At 45.6% G+C, this 13,643-nt stretch overlaps 1 protein-coding gene and 1 long non-coding RNA gene across 3 annotated transcripts in view; one reads left to right on the forward strand and one right to left on the reverse strand.

Moving 5' to 3' along the window:
- Positions 1 to 1,972: 1,972 nt before the first annotated feature.
- LOC134476840 (uncharacterized) lies at positions 1,973 to 10,157 on the forward strand. The gene is made up of 3 exons (XR_010048604.1): positions 1,973 to 2,063; positions 4,422 to 4,522; positions 5,640 to 10,157. It is a non-coding gene; the product is annotated as an uncharacterized LOC134476840 (long non-coding RNA).
- The window catches only part of Garre1 (granule associated Rac and RHOG effector 1), a 100,620-nt gene continuing 92,741 nt past the window's right edge, over positions 5,765 to 13,643 (reverse strand). For both annotated transcript variants that reach the window (XM_003467198.5, XM_013149788.3), the window contains exons 11-14: positions 12,597 to 12,762; positions 11,742 to 11,879; positions 8,839 to 8,917; positions 5,765 to 8,408 (exon numbers count right to left, since the gene is read on the reverse strand). In XM_003467198.5, the coding sequence (XP_003467246.2) occupies positions 8,100 to 8,408; positions 8,839 to 8,917; positions 11,742 to 11,879; positions 12,597 to 12,762 (692 nt within the window). In that variant the 3' untranslated portion in view covers positions 5,765 to 8,099. The remainder of the gene's footprint in view (positions 8,409 to 8,838; positions 8,918 to 11,741; positions 11,880 to 12,596; positions 12,763 to 13,643) is intronic.

Genomic DNA, 13,643 nt, shown 5'->3' on the forward strand with positions numbered 1-13,643 from the left:
GTACTGGGAATGCAGCGATCATTGTTACAGATGTTGGTTTTTGTTCTGAAAAAAATGGGAAGCCACTGAAGAATTCTAAGCAGAAGAGGGACATCATCTGACATGTTTACAAAGGGTTAGACTGACAGGAAGCAGGAATATAAGGACACAAATAGGCTAGTGCAATAATGCAGGCCAGAGAGAAAAGCGGCTTCTGTCAGTGTGGTAGGAGTTGGGCATGGTAGTCTGGATGAGGGAAGAATTCAAAATTTCATGGTGACAGGTCAGAATGACATCCAGTTTTGGACCTAAGTTCCCAGAGACATGGCATTATCAACAATTCCAATAACGAGTGTGCTTGTCCAACATGCCCAAGTCCCTGGATTCCATCACCAGTGATGCAAAACAAAGTAAAATCACTGAAGAAGAACAGAAGTAGTGCAAGTCTGATCTTGATTTTTAGACATATGAAATTTCTAAAACCCGTTAGACATCTTTGTTTTGGAGACAGGCTCTCATGTAGCCCAGGCTGGCCTTGAACTAGCAGTGATCCTCCTGCCTCAACCTCCTTAGTGCTGGGATTACAGGAGTGCACTACCATGACTGCCTTCTGTTAGATATCTAAGCAGACCAAGTGAAGGTACCAAGTGGGGCATTCATGTCAGAGGTGCAGGGGAGAAGGCTGAGCTGAAGGAGAAATTTAGGAGTCATGAACAAATAAACAGCATCTGAAGTTAAACGCTTGGATGAAAGAGGGCCTAAGAACTGGACTCTTAAATCAAGCTATTGTGTCACCTGGCTCCCTAGAAAGGCTGACCCACCATGAAGTGTGTCCATTCTATTATAGTGCCAGGCCTGTGATTTCCCTAGCCCACTGCCCACCTCCACGCAATTGCTCCATAGAGAAAGACCTTTCTCTCTGTACCAGAACAATTTGAGATCCTAAAGATGAAAAAGGAAAATAGAAAGTGGCTGTCAGACCTTTACAAGTGGATGTGGCTAAAATGCCAACTCAAAAGACAGTTGTTTAGGGAAATGAGTGATCCAACCAATGACGTCAGTGCCAATCCTTTTGGATCAGCATAAGAGAAACAGACATGCACTAGGAAAGATGCAGGAACCTATTCAGGAAGGTTATCAGTCACTGGAGTCTGGGGATGACATCTCTGATTGAATAGGGGTGGGAGTGGAGTGGAATATGTAGTTTAGAAAAACGTTAGCGTAGGGGCTGGGGATTTAGCTCAGCGGCATAAGTGCCTGCCTTGCAAGCAGGTAGTCCTGAGTTTGATCCCTGGTACCGATAAAAAGGAAAAAGACAAAAAAAAAAAAAAAAAAAAAAAAAGTCAGTGTAAGGTACTTGTACACCCTAAAGAATGTTAAACTTCACTGCTGTCTACTTCTATAACCACTATCATCACCATTTGTGCCAAGTGCAGCAAACAAAGTGTAAGATTAAGACGCATGGTGGTCCTCGACTCAAAGAAGCTCCTTTTTCATGCTCTTAAACTGGGACTAAGGAGCACCCCCTTACCCCCACAAAACCAAAATCTGGCACAAAAACACAAGAGATCCTCCTTCAGCACCCACCACTCTGGAGCACCTTCTGTAAGATGCTCTGGCTCCTGCCAATTAACGGATCAAAGGGGACAGTGTAAGCAAGTTTAGGCAGGAATAGCCCTAATAGCTCTGGAAAAGGAGGCGACTGCTACTTTGCCTGGGCCACAGTTTCAAACAAGAACCCCATTCTAAGACGGGAAAGCTGAGGCATTGGCATTTAGATAAGCCAGGCCTTAATTCCTGGAGGCTAAGTGATCATAAGAGTAAAGGAGAAGGACATAGAGGAGATGACCCGGAGTTGAAACAACCCACAGGAAGCGCAAAGCCAGGAGAGCTCTTTCCACACTGACAGATTTTTAGAAGTTCCGAGGAGGCGTCTCTCCAAGACGCTGAGTCACGATGGGTGGGGGGGGGGGGGGATCGCGCCTCCCTAGCGCCATGAGACGCTCAAGGAGTGGGCATGCGCTGGGTGTGTGCGTGGGATGGGCAAACGAGTCCACGCGCAAGGCGGACTCGACCACGTGCAGGTACAGAGGAAGGGAGGGCGCGCCTGCGTGGGGGCTGACACGTACGGGGTGGACGGGACGAGCGCATGTGCGATGTGCGCGTGCGCCGCAGGGTCTGGGGTTGGGCAGATGAAAGGTGACTGGCGGAACATCCTAGTATGCACGTCTGGGATGGATGCAGTGTGCGCTTGTGCGCACGCGCAGTGGGGCTGTTACGCTTGCGCTCGCTAGAGGTCGCGGTCATTAGGGGGTGTCTGCTCCCTGTGCCCTCTAGAGGCTGTTTGCTTGCCTTGGTCTTCGACACGTCGCGGTTTCCTTTGTGAATCTGCTGCTCGCACTTTTAAAACAGTCTGACCCCGCCAACATAGGGTGCGGTTGCCATGAGAATAGAAAGCTTTATACTTATTAAAGATCTATGTAGTCCGGTCCGTGTGTGGTATTTTATAGTATACCTATATAGATATAGATGTAGATATATGGATATATACCCAGTACTGAATATTGAGCCCACGACCTTTGCATTGAGATACAGCCCCAGCTTTTTATTTTGAGGAAGGGTTGCAGTAAATTATCCAGATAAGGCTTGTTACTTGTGATATTTGCCACGGAACCCAGTGTAATAGTGTGTATTCCTTTTATCCAACATGAGAGCCTTTTTAAAACTCTGGTTTGTTTTATTTAGTTTTCAGCACCTCCTTTCATTTTTCTCAAGTTGCTTGGCTGTGATACTGGGAGCTGTGCTTCTCCCTGGACCTGTGGCCTTCTAGCCTCCTTGCTGTATTGAGGCCTTCTAGTGGGCAGAACAAAAGCCAACACACAAAATTCCAGCGCAGCGTTAAGAGGTGTGATGGATGAAAAAGCTAGGTTAAAAACGACGCTGGCCACAGGTTACTGAGAGGTTATTGAGACGGGCTCAGTGTGTAGTTCAGACTGGCTTTGAATTCAGACTTTATGGCAATCCTCCTGCTTGAGCCTCCCAAGTGCTAGGATTACCATACCTAGTCACTGATGGATTCTTAAGCAACCTTAAAATCAACAAGCAAGGTGCCAGGATGTAGTTCAGTGGCATGGTGCCTGCCTGGCAAATGCAAGGTCCTGAGTTAGATTCCTGGTAAAAAAAAAAAAAAAAAAAAATCAACAGGCAAGATCGTGTGGTTAGGATAGGGGTGTTGGCTGTATGGATGGGAAACCTTGAGATCCTAGAAAGGTAGGAGAGCCTGGGGAGCGCCTGATGGGTAGAGATGTAAGACCATGCAGGAATTCAAATGTACTTGGATGGGCTGGGGATTTATCTCAGTGGCTCAAGCACTTGCCTGGTAAGCACAAGGTTTGATCTCCAGTACAAACCAAAAAAAAAAAAAGAGTACCCCATTTCAGATGTACTTGGAAAAACATGAATAGGGCTTTCTGACTACTTAAATGAGAATAAAAAGAAATCAAGAATGATTTCTAGGATTTCAGTCTGAGCCACAGGCAAACCACTGTGTACTGTGGTACTGTTGCTCAAGATGGACAAGGTAGGGGTGTCTACACTAAAAGATGAGTTTCAACAGTAGGGACTGTATCATTTTCGTAGCAAGGGCCTAGGCCCTACGAAATAAGCATGGTACTCATGAAACAATCCTTCCCTGCTACCTATGCCCATGTCCCCAAGTTGGTCCCAACACAAGCCACATCCAGTCCCTTCCACGGGAATAGCAGCTTGCTTCTATCCCTTAAGAATCATAAGGCTGCTAGAAGCAACATGCCTGTCCCTGTCCCTGGACTCCTCCTGGGTCGGAAGGTCCATATATTTCTACATGGCTTTTCAGCAATTCAGAAGGTGACTTTTAGGAGGTATTAATTTGTTTGAGACAGGGTATCTTTATATAGTTCAGGCTGGCTTCTTGAATTTGTGGTTGATTCTGCGGCATCCCAAGTGCCTAAATCAGCTCTAACCTTAGGGCAGCCAGTGGGAGGGCTATGGTTGTGTGCAGCTTTCTGCCCATCCACTCCAGCTCCTCTAAATCCCTAACCTGTTTTCCCCCTTGATGGGTCTCACAATCAGAGCCACGATGCCCAGCCTTTTTCTTTTTTTTTTTTTTAGACAAGATCTTGTGTTTTCCAGAATGGTCTTGAATTTAGGGCAGTCTTCCTGCCTCTGCCGCCTAAGTGATTACAGTTGTGCACCACCATGCCTGACTTTTTTTGGCAGTTCTGGGGCTTGGATCCAGGGTCTTCATACTGAGCTATTCCCCTCCAACCTACCCCAGCAGCTCTTTTTTTAAATTTGAGTTGTCAAATTTTCTAGGCTAGGCTCAAGCTTGCAGTCCTCTTGCCTCAGCTTCAATTACCAGGCCCAGATGGAAGGTGTTGATTTCTATTTTGTTTTCAAATTAGGAGGCAAGTCACAACTGTGGCCACACAGCACACAGGGGGCCATCTCCTCACAGCTGCACCTGGCAGGAGCACCTGAAGTAGGAAAGGAGGATGCAAATCTTGTGAGTACCTTAGCTGCTGTGTATTCTCCATTTCTTAAATGAGCCAAGGCCCCCAAGAGCTCTCTTAAGAGCCCAAGTATGACATGTGTTCCACTGAATCAAAACAAAAACCAAAGAGCTTTCACTTTTACTGCTATCCATTTACTCAGCACATAGAATCGCAAGACCTCTCTTACAATGTTATGAGCTGAAGCTGGTAAACAGCACTGGTTACTTAAACAGGAAAACACTTGAATAAAGTGGGTGATTTTTCTTTTTCTTTTTTTTGTACCAGGGATTGAACTGACAATCTAGATGCTGTGCTGCTGAGCTAAATCCCAGGCTCCAAAGTGGTTTCTTTTTCTTTCTTGGAGCCTTTTATTAGGGTACTGGTGCTAGGGATTTGGATACAGGACTGTGGGTGTGCTATGCATGTGCTCTACCACTGAAATACATCCCCAGCCCCTTGCTAGCATTTTTCATATGACTTTCCGATGGGAATGCAACGCAACACAGCTGTTAACTAAGTATCCTTGTCCTGAGGTACATTTGGAGGGCTCTGGGGACTTGGTCCCTGTGCTCAACTTCAGGGTATCTAAGCAGTAAGCCTGAATGGCTTGTGGATTATATATTAATGTTCACATTACTCTATTTTCCTAAGTTCATGAAAAAAAAATCCACTTCAGTAAAACGTTGCCTTTTGGTATGCGAAACTGAGTTGAAATTCTTCTATAACCTACCATCCACTTGTGGTTTTCATGATAGTCTATCTTCCTTCTGCTAGGCAGGATGGCACCATTTAGGGAAACAGGTTTTTTTACTCCTGGGAGGGAAGGTCTCTCAGCAAAGACCAATGTCTCTAGTTTTGGCAGGGAAGACAGAACAAATCTGCTTCCGTGGGTCTGCTCCTTGGAAAGGTGGACAGGCAGGTCACAATACCTGTATGCAGTAGGACATGTCAGCAGATCCCAACCCAGAGAGCGTCTTTATCCTCCTTCAGGTGTGTCACTTGTACCTGTGCGAGGCCTAAAGCAGCCACATCCCTGGGGCAGCCAGCAGGAAGGCTATGGTTGGATGCAGCTTTCTGCCCATCTACTCCAGCTCCTCCGAATCCCTAACTCCTCTTCCCTCTTGACAGGTCTCACGGTCAGAGGACAGACTGATGTAAAAATCAACTCATGCACAGCTTTTCACAGTGGTAAGTCAGGTAGCACTTCTGAAGTGGGATCTGCTGTGGTTAGGTTTAAATAAAGATACAGAGTATTATTAAATGTATATATTTTTTAATAAAGCCAATAGTTATTTTACTTATAGGAGCTTTAAAAGTAAGATACAAAATGTAGAGTTCCAGTTTGGAAGCATTGTAACTATTCACAAAATGTCCTGCTGATGCCGGAGCAAGGCAGCCATGCCCGGCCATGCCAAGGACACACTCACGCGCGCGTATACACACATGCACACACACATGCGCTTTGGCGAGACCCCTCTGCCGAGACCCCTCTGCCGAGCGCAGCACCTGGAATTACCAGTGTTCAGAGCAAGGCGGTGCTGGGAACACAGCACTTACATGGAGACTACACAAACAGCTTCACACAGTCTCTCAGCCCATGGAGATACAGTTATGAAATATCTTCCTAAATTGAGAAGAACAAACTGGAAAGTGACAATTAGCAATGTCACTTGCACTGGGGCATTGAGCACTGACCTCTGTCCACCATGAGGTCTTTGGGGAGGCCCTATTAAAAGTACTTTATTATAACAGAACTCCAAGTACTGGGTACTCTGGACACATTACTGAAGGAAACAGAAAACTATCTTACAAGTAAAACAGCCACAAAGAACTTTAACAGAGATTAGTGTGCACACTGTGACAGCTAATACAGACAAGAGCCACACAGGGTTGATGCAAAGCACGTGCCTGAAAAACTCTATGTACACACAGTTTTCTGTAAACAAGGTGAGGTGAATGTGTGAAAGGATCATTAAGTACAGGCAGCAGTGACATCTCCATACGGAACAAAAGACAATACCCAAGGCCTGGAACAGCCCGACAGCACAGTACTAAAAATGCAGGTGGCTGGGCTCAGACAACCTAAGGGTCCTCTGTAATGTGTGTGTGTGTGTGTGTGTGTGTGTGTGTATGGTATGTGTACATATATATATATATATTTATTTATTTATTCTTTTTGGTATTTTTAAATATAAATTTACTTGTATTTGTAGAAAAATGAGAACATAAATGTGTTATTACAATCTTTGCTGGAAAAGCTTATATGGAGTTAGAAAGAATAAACCATTTATTAGTAGTTAACATATATTAAAATGGTTTAATGATTTAAGAAAATATAAAAAAAATATTAATACTGTCAAACTTTCATACCAGAAAATATCATGGATTTTTAATTAGACTTTTTCAAAGATGAAATATGAAAAATTTAAATAAGTTTTATATAAAGAACTTTCTGCAACCTCAGTTATACAGTGGGATATGTCTAGTCTATATAGATATATTTATTATTTCTCAATTTAAGCACCATTCAATTCTGGATCCATTCTGGCTGGAAAATATCCCTAAATCCACAAGATGTTATCTACTTAATCATGGTACATATTAACTGAAAATGAGGTGTTGTTTTGTTTTGTTTTTTTTTAAAGAAAAGACTTTAATTCTTGCTCACATCTTAATTGGTTTGTCTTCTGAGCCAGCTCACAGATATCACTGGTTTCAAGTGCAGGTGTCTCTTGCAATCCAGTGGCTACAGCTCAGCATCCCAACGACTGCACAGTGCCTCTGTCCAAGTGTGGAAGCTCTGAGGGCAGCAGGTGCAGCTCTGTCTGCCCCAGACATCAGCCAGCTGGCTCTTCTCCATGCACCATCAGCAACAGAGCTCCGGAATCACTTTCACAACCCTGCTTTTGTGAATCTGGTAGGGGGTACATCCCCTGGGTGTTTCCGGGGTAGAAAAAGCTGCCCACTCACAGAACACCAGGTGATACTTCTGGCTGCAATATTCTCTACCTTGCCCATTTTGAGTAAGTTTAAGTATAGTGTTAGCACATCCCCAGACTGTATCTGTTATCTTAAACTACTGAATGCATTTTAGGCAGATGTTTTAACTAAAAGCCTACATGAATAATAGCTATGAAATCAGTGATTGGTGTGGTCACCACTCAATGTATTAAGGAGGGAAAAGGAGAAGCTTTCAGAAGAATGGTCAGTTTTGCTGTCAGCCTTCAGGCCTGACACCTTCCCAACACACAGCAGGATTAGCAACCTTAGAACTGTGTTTTTCAGAGTGTGGCCTCTGGCCCCCTGCATCAGAATCACCTGAGGTGCTTAAACATGCAGATTATCCAGCATCCCCCTGAGTGTCAGAAATCTCCATCTTCAGCTGGTTTTCCAGGGGTCTGCTGCCTTCAAAGTTTGAGAAACCAGGCGATAAAGGCTTGGAGCTGCCAACTACCCCTGTTGCCAAGGAGCCCTCCTTGGGACAGGGTGCACTGGTCCTCTTGGGGGCTGGTATCAACTAGTCAGCCATGGGGCAGAGGTACTGGCCCCAACAGCTCTGGGCAGGCAGGCAGGCAGGCTGACCCTGCATCAGTACTGGGGCAAGTAGGCTGGCCTTCGCTCAGCCTTCCCAGGGAAGGCCTTGAAGCCCTTGGGTGCCGCCTTGTGTGCGGGTGGGGCTGGGGGCTGTGGTGGAGTCTGCATGTAGGTGAAGGAGGTGGCACTGCAGTCGTTGGTTGCAGCCCACACAGGGGACTGTAGCATCTGCATGGTGTCGTTCCACTGGCTTCCAGGGCTGGCAACTGCATAGAGCGGTGCACTTGGGCTGGGCATTGTGCTGGGGAGCGGAGAAGGGTGCTGCCAGGGTGCTTTGGGTGGCCACGTTTTGGTTTTGTTATCCTGAGAGAAAGAAGAGTTCTTAGTGGCATGTTTGGTGATTTGTCATCCTTTCCCACCTCCCAGATCTCTGGCCTTTTTTTCTACCTAGTAGGCAGGCAGGGTGTGAGTCCCAGCCTTGCCCTCGTCCTTGAGCACTGGAATTTCTTACAATAATAACAGTGATGTATGTGTTCAACACATAAGCCTCTAGTCACATATGGCTAATGCACCCATGGAACTGAATAACTGAACAGCTGCACATGGCAATATGGGACAGTACAACCCTAGAGCTTCTTCTACATTTGGATGAGCCAGCTGACATAGTTAATCATTCAGACAATCAGGAAAAAAAAGTGATTCAGCACAAAGAACCCTCACGACTTAGTGGTCCTCTTAAACTGAAGCTCTGGAGCTTTGCTCATGGTTTTTACAATGGGCCAGCTGACAATACCTGGTTCATGTCTTCTACTGTAGTGAGGAGAGATGGCGAGGGCAGCGTGTTGGTCTCTTGCTCTCCACTGCTGTGTTTCCTGAAAGAACCAAGAACCCAGAATAGTAGTTGCCTGGCTGCTTGTCCTGCTTAGCTCTGGGGGACACCCTAGTTGCTTGTCTCTGGTGTCGTGGGACTCCGGTTGTATGTGAAGTCCTGAGTCTGTCATGTTCAGGGGTCAGGGAAACAGCACATGCATGCAGATGGGATGGGCAAGGCAGGCATAAAGAAGAGTACTGGCTTTTTTCATCTGCTGGCTGAGACCACCAGCTTTGGCTTTCATTAAATGGTTCAGTAGACCCTGGCTGTTTACCATGTACAGAATTAAAAGTAAATGAGCCCTGAATGCGAGGCAGAACGCAGGTGAGAGCCAGTGCTCTGTGTGCTCCTAGCAGTCTCTGCAGAAGTGGCTCTAGTCCTGGTTCACAGCAGTGCTGCATGCAGACACATGGGCCTCGCACTCGCCTAAACCCTTATTCCTTCACCCTCACACAGCCTCTGCCAGCTGTTCACTCACTTCGGTCAGCGCTCTGTTGTTTAGAGGCCTCATTCACCCTTCTGAAAGGAGAAAAACCCATTTGTTTCTGCAGTTTCAACCCTCACACCTGCTGTATTTTTATTCACAACACCTAACCCAACATGACACTTTGTAAAATCTGCCTTCTTTACTAGTCTCTAAGTTCCATGAGGAAGGAAGGCAATTTTTTGTTTGCTGCTATACCACAAAGGCATAGTATATAACAGATGCTGATGTATGAATGAATACATTTAACTTTGAGCCTCAGTTTCCTCACCTGGAAACTGGGAGTAAACCTGTACTCATATGGTGACTGTTATAGTTGAACTGTCTGCTATCAATTCATATGCTGAAGTTCTAAGCTCATGTGACTGCATTTAGAGATAGGGCCTTACAGGTAAGTAAGTTAAAATGAGGCAGTAGGTTGGGCCCTAGTCCAGCCTGGCTTTTTTTTTTTTTTTTTTTTTTGTATTTTTCCTTTTTATTGGTACCGGGGATCAAACTCTTGACTGCCTGCTTGCAAGGCAGGCACTTATGCTGCTGAGCTAAATTCCCAGCCCCTCCAGCCTGGCTTTTAAGAAGAGACACACTGAAGGGAGATCATTAAAGCCAGAGGGAGAAGCCAGCTATCACCACTCTGCAATGGTAAGACAGGCTGTCAGTGCCATTCAAGGAGGAGGGTTTCAGAGAAAACCAACCCTGCCAACATCTAGATTTCCAGTGTTTACAACTGTGAGAAAATAAATTTGTATTGCTAATGCCATCTACTCTATGATACTTTGTTACGGCAGAGCTACCTAACAAGACAACACAGTGATAGGGAAAAGTGAGCAAATGCATGTGAGGTACTTGGCCCAAGGCCTAGTCTACAGAGAGCACCTATAGCTTGTCATCATGGTCAACATCACTACTAACTATTCTCTGTAACCTACCCTTCTATCTTCATCGACATGCCTCTCACTACTCATCCACTGCAGCCTGGCCCCTCCCACAGGGGCCTGGGAACCAGGGCTTCCCACTTGCACCTCTCTCACCTTGGTGCCCCGCATGCTTTCACATTCTCTCCATGTCCCTTAATTTGCCACCTCTGAATTCAATTTCCTTTGACCCACAGCAGTCTCCAACCTTTTTCTTTTTTGGACTCAGGGCCTTTACGCTAAACTATATCTCCAACCTTTTTTTAAAATTCATTTTTATTTATTTATTTAGAGATAGGGTCTCCCTACATAGTTTGACTGGCCTTGAACTCACTATGTAGCTGAGCTGGCCTCAAACGCTTAGTTTGCCTCAGCCTCCTGAATGCTGGCATTACAGGTGTGTGCCACCACAAAACTCCCCTCCCCTTTTTTTGAGGTAGGGTCTTGCTAAATTACTGAGTTGCCCATGCTGGGCTTGGACTTGAAATTGTCTTTCCTCAGCCTCCCAGAGTGCTGGGATTAAAGCATGCACTACCATGCCTGGCTTCTCCATTGCTTTTTAATCAAACTTGCCCCTTATTTCAAGTCCTACTGCAAAATTTTTTTTTTGATACTGGGAATCAAATTCACGACCTTGCACTTGCCAGGCGGGTGCTTACACCACTGAGCTAAATCCCCAGTCCTCCCAGTGCAATTTTTAATTTTTTTTTTTTTTTTTTTTGGTACTGGGGATCAAACTCATGACTTCATACTTTCAAGGCAGGCACTTACATCACTGAGCTAAATCCCCAGCCTTACAATTTTTAATTTTTATTAAATTGAAATCATCTTGGATCTGAACATGTGATACCACTTTCAATTGTGAGTGCCATTCAGAAGTCATTGTCCCCAGTACCTCCTTTGACAGAGAAACTGAGGATCAGAGAGGGCCAGGCCCTTCCCTGTAACTGGAGAGTCTATTGATGAGGCTAGGTTAGAAGTTACCCAGGCCCTGCTTCTCCCACAGAAAGGGCTGTCTCCTGCGAGGAAGAGACTAGCACGGGCAGACCTTGTCTCTCGAATCCTCTCGAATACCAGTATGATCCACCTATCATACTGACACTTTTGTCTACTATAACCTATTCTACTAGCGAGAACTCAACCCCACATTAGGCCACCTGGTCTACAAGCTTGTGTGGTGGTCCCTCAGAAGCTTCACTAGACCAGGCCTCTCTTCCTTGCAGTTACCTCCTGAAGGTGCTCTTTTTTTTTTAATTAAAAAAATCTTTTTTTATTTCTGAAGGTGCTATTTAGAGGCCTTTTGCCAGACAGTGCTGGAAGAACCCTTTCAGCTCAAAAAGCAAACTGGCAGCAATGGGGTTCCTGACTTCCCCACAAGGTGGCCCTGGGTCACACATCCCACCCCTCTACGTTTAGGAGTCTCTTCCTACCTTCTCTGCTTGACAGCAGCAACGAGGTCAGGCCCGGAAAACATGGAGAACAAGCTGTCCCCGTTGGCTGAAGATGTCTCATCACTGGAGCTGGCTGAGTCACCCTGAGCACCTGACCAGCTGCTATGCAGACCATCCCTGGAAGGTAAAGAGAAGCTGATCCACAGCCTCCTGCAGTCAATCTGGATGCTGGCTGGAAAGCCAAGGCAGTGTCACTACCCACCCAGCCCTAAAGGAGTAGGAGACCCTGCACTTGTGTCCTGACCAAATAATAGTCATGTTTCTCCTATCGAAAAACTTGAAATTTTCTTCTTTCCCCTTGTTTCAAAAGTAATATATAATTCAGTACCTACTTTTATTCCACACAGAAGCCTGTGGCTTCCACGTGAAACCTGGTATGATGATGGTGGTGCTGGGGAGAGAATCCAGGGCCTTGCACATGCTATGCAAGTGCTCTGCCAGTGAGCCACAGCCCAGGCCCCGCTTTCCTTCAGGCAGGCTATAATGATAGCGTTCCATAATTCCCAGAGTTTCAGTCCTGCTCACTGCAGCACAAAGATCATGTTCAATATTATAAACACTATCAGGTAAGATCTTTGTCTCAGATAGAAAAACTTGTTTTAAATCATGAATTTATATGAAGGTTGTATACACAGGGGCACATCATGCCACTTGACAACCTACAGTCATAAAAACTCTAATCCCCTGCAGCTTTAACCTCATCACTCTCTCCTGAGGGCTTGGAACTGAACTGGTGACCAGTGTATTAAAAGGTCAATTAGTCTTCCTTCTCACAGACTCCATTTGGAACACCCAGATACCAAACCTGGCTTCCCTGCTGTACCCAGCACTTACCCTTCTGTGAAGAACTCTGGAAAAGGCCAGGTCCGGTGGGCATCATCCATGGGTGGCCAGTTGCCCCGAGGGTTGCCTGGGCGGTGACTGTGCTGGGCTTGCCGCTTCTGCTGCATTGCCTGACTCACACCTGCCACGTAGCGTGCAAATTCGGGGTCTGAGCCCACTGGGTTGAGACAAAGGAACAAACAGGGTTTGAGGTTAAGTTGCCCTCTTGGTTCCTGCCACACGTACTGAGGACATGCTGCTTGCACACCATGGAAAGTGGTCAGGAGCTGCCAGGCTGGGTCCCCAAAAGTTGGCTGCAAGCTGTGTCTGGTAAGGTGAGATAGAACTTTCAGCAGGCAGGTATGAAACGTGAGGACAGAGTGTGCAGAGACGGTCAGAAAGTACTATGCCTAGGAGAAAGGCATGCTGGATGTGAAAGGAAGATAGAAAGTGAAAATTTTAATTTATGTCTGATTACATTTTTTTTCCCATTTTTTTTTTCCATCTTTTTCCTTTTTATCGGTACCAGGGATCGAACGAATTCATGACTGCCTGCTTGCAAGGCAGGTGCTTATGCCGCTGAGCTAAATCTCCAGCCGCCATTTTTTTTTTTTTGGAGGCAGAGTCTTGCTATGTAGTGCAGGCTGTAGTGAGGCAGAGATCCTTCCACTTCAGCCTCCTAAGTACTGGGATTACCCCAGGTATGTCACCACCCCTGGCATGTATAACTACTATATTTTGTTTTATTGTACTTTATTTATTTTGGTGCTGGGGATCGAACTCAACGATCTCGCGTTTGCCAAGCAGGCATTTACACCGCTGAGCTAACCCCCCGGCCTCCATGACTACATTTTAAAGACAAATACAGTGGTATCTCGGTTCATGAACCATTTGGTTTGCAAATAAGCATCTAGCAAAGTTTTGTTTTTGATTATAAACAGCATTGGGTGACAAATATGAACATAGTCATCTTTTCCACACAAACACAAATGTGGCCATCATTTCCAAAATCATAGAACAAATTCAGTTTTTAAATAGAGGCACCACTGCACTAATTAC

This window comes from Cavia porcellus, unplaced genomic scaffold (genome assembly GCF_034190915.1).
Source record: "Cavia porcellus strain 051 isolate PalLab524CR breed Dunkin Hartley unplaced genomic scaffold, mCavPor4.1 scaffold_7, whole genome shotgun sequence".
Taxonomy (NCBI): Eukaryota; Metazoa; Chordata; class Mammalia; order Rodentia; family Caviidae; genus Cavia; species Cavia porcellus.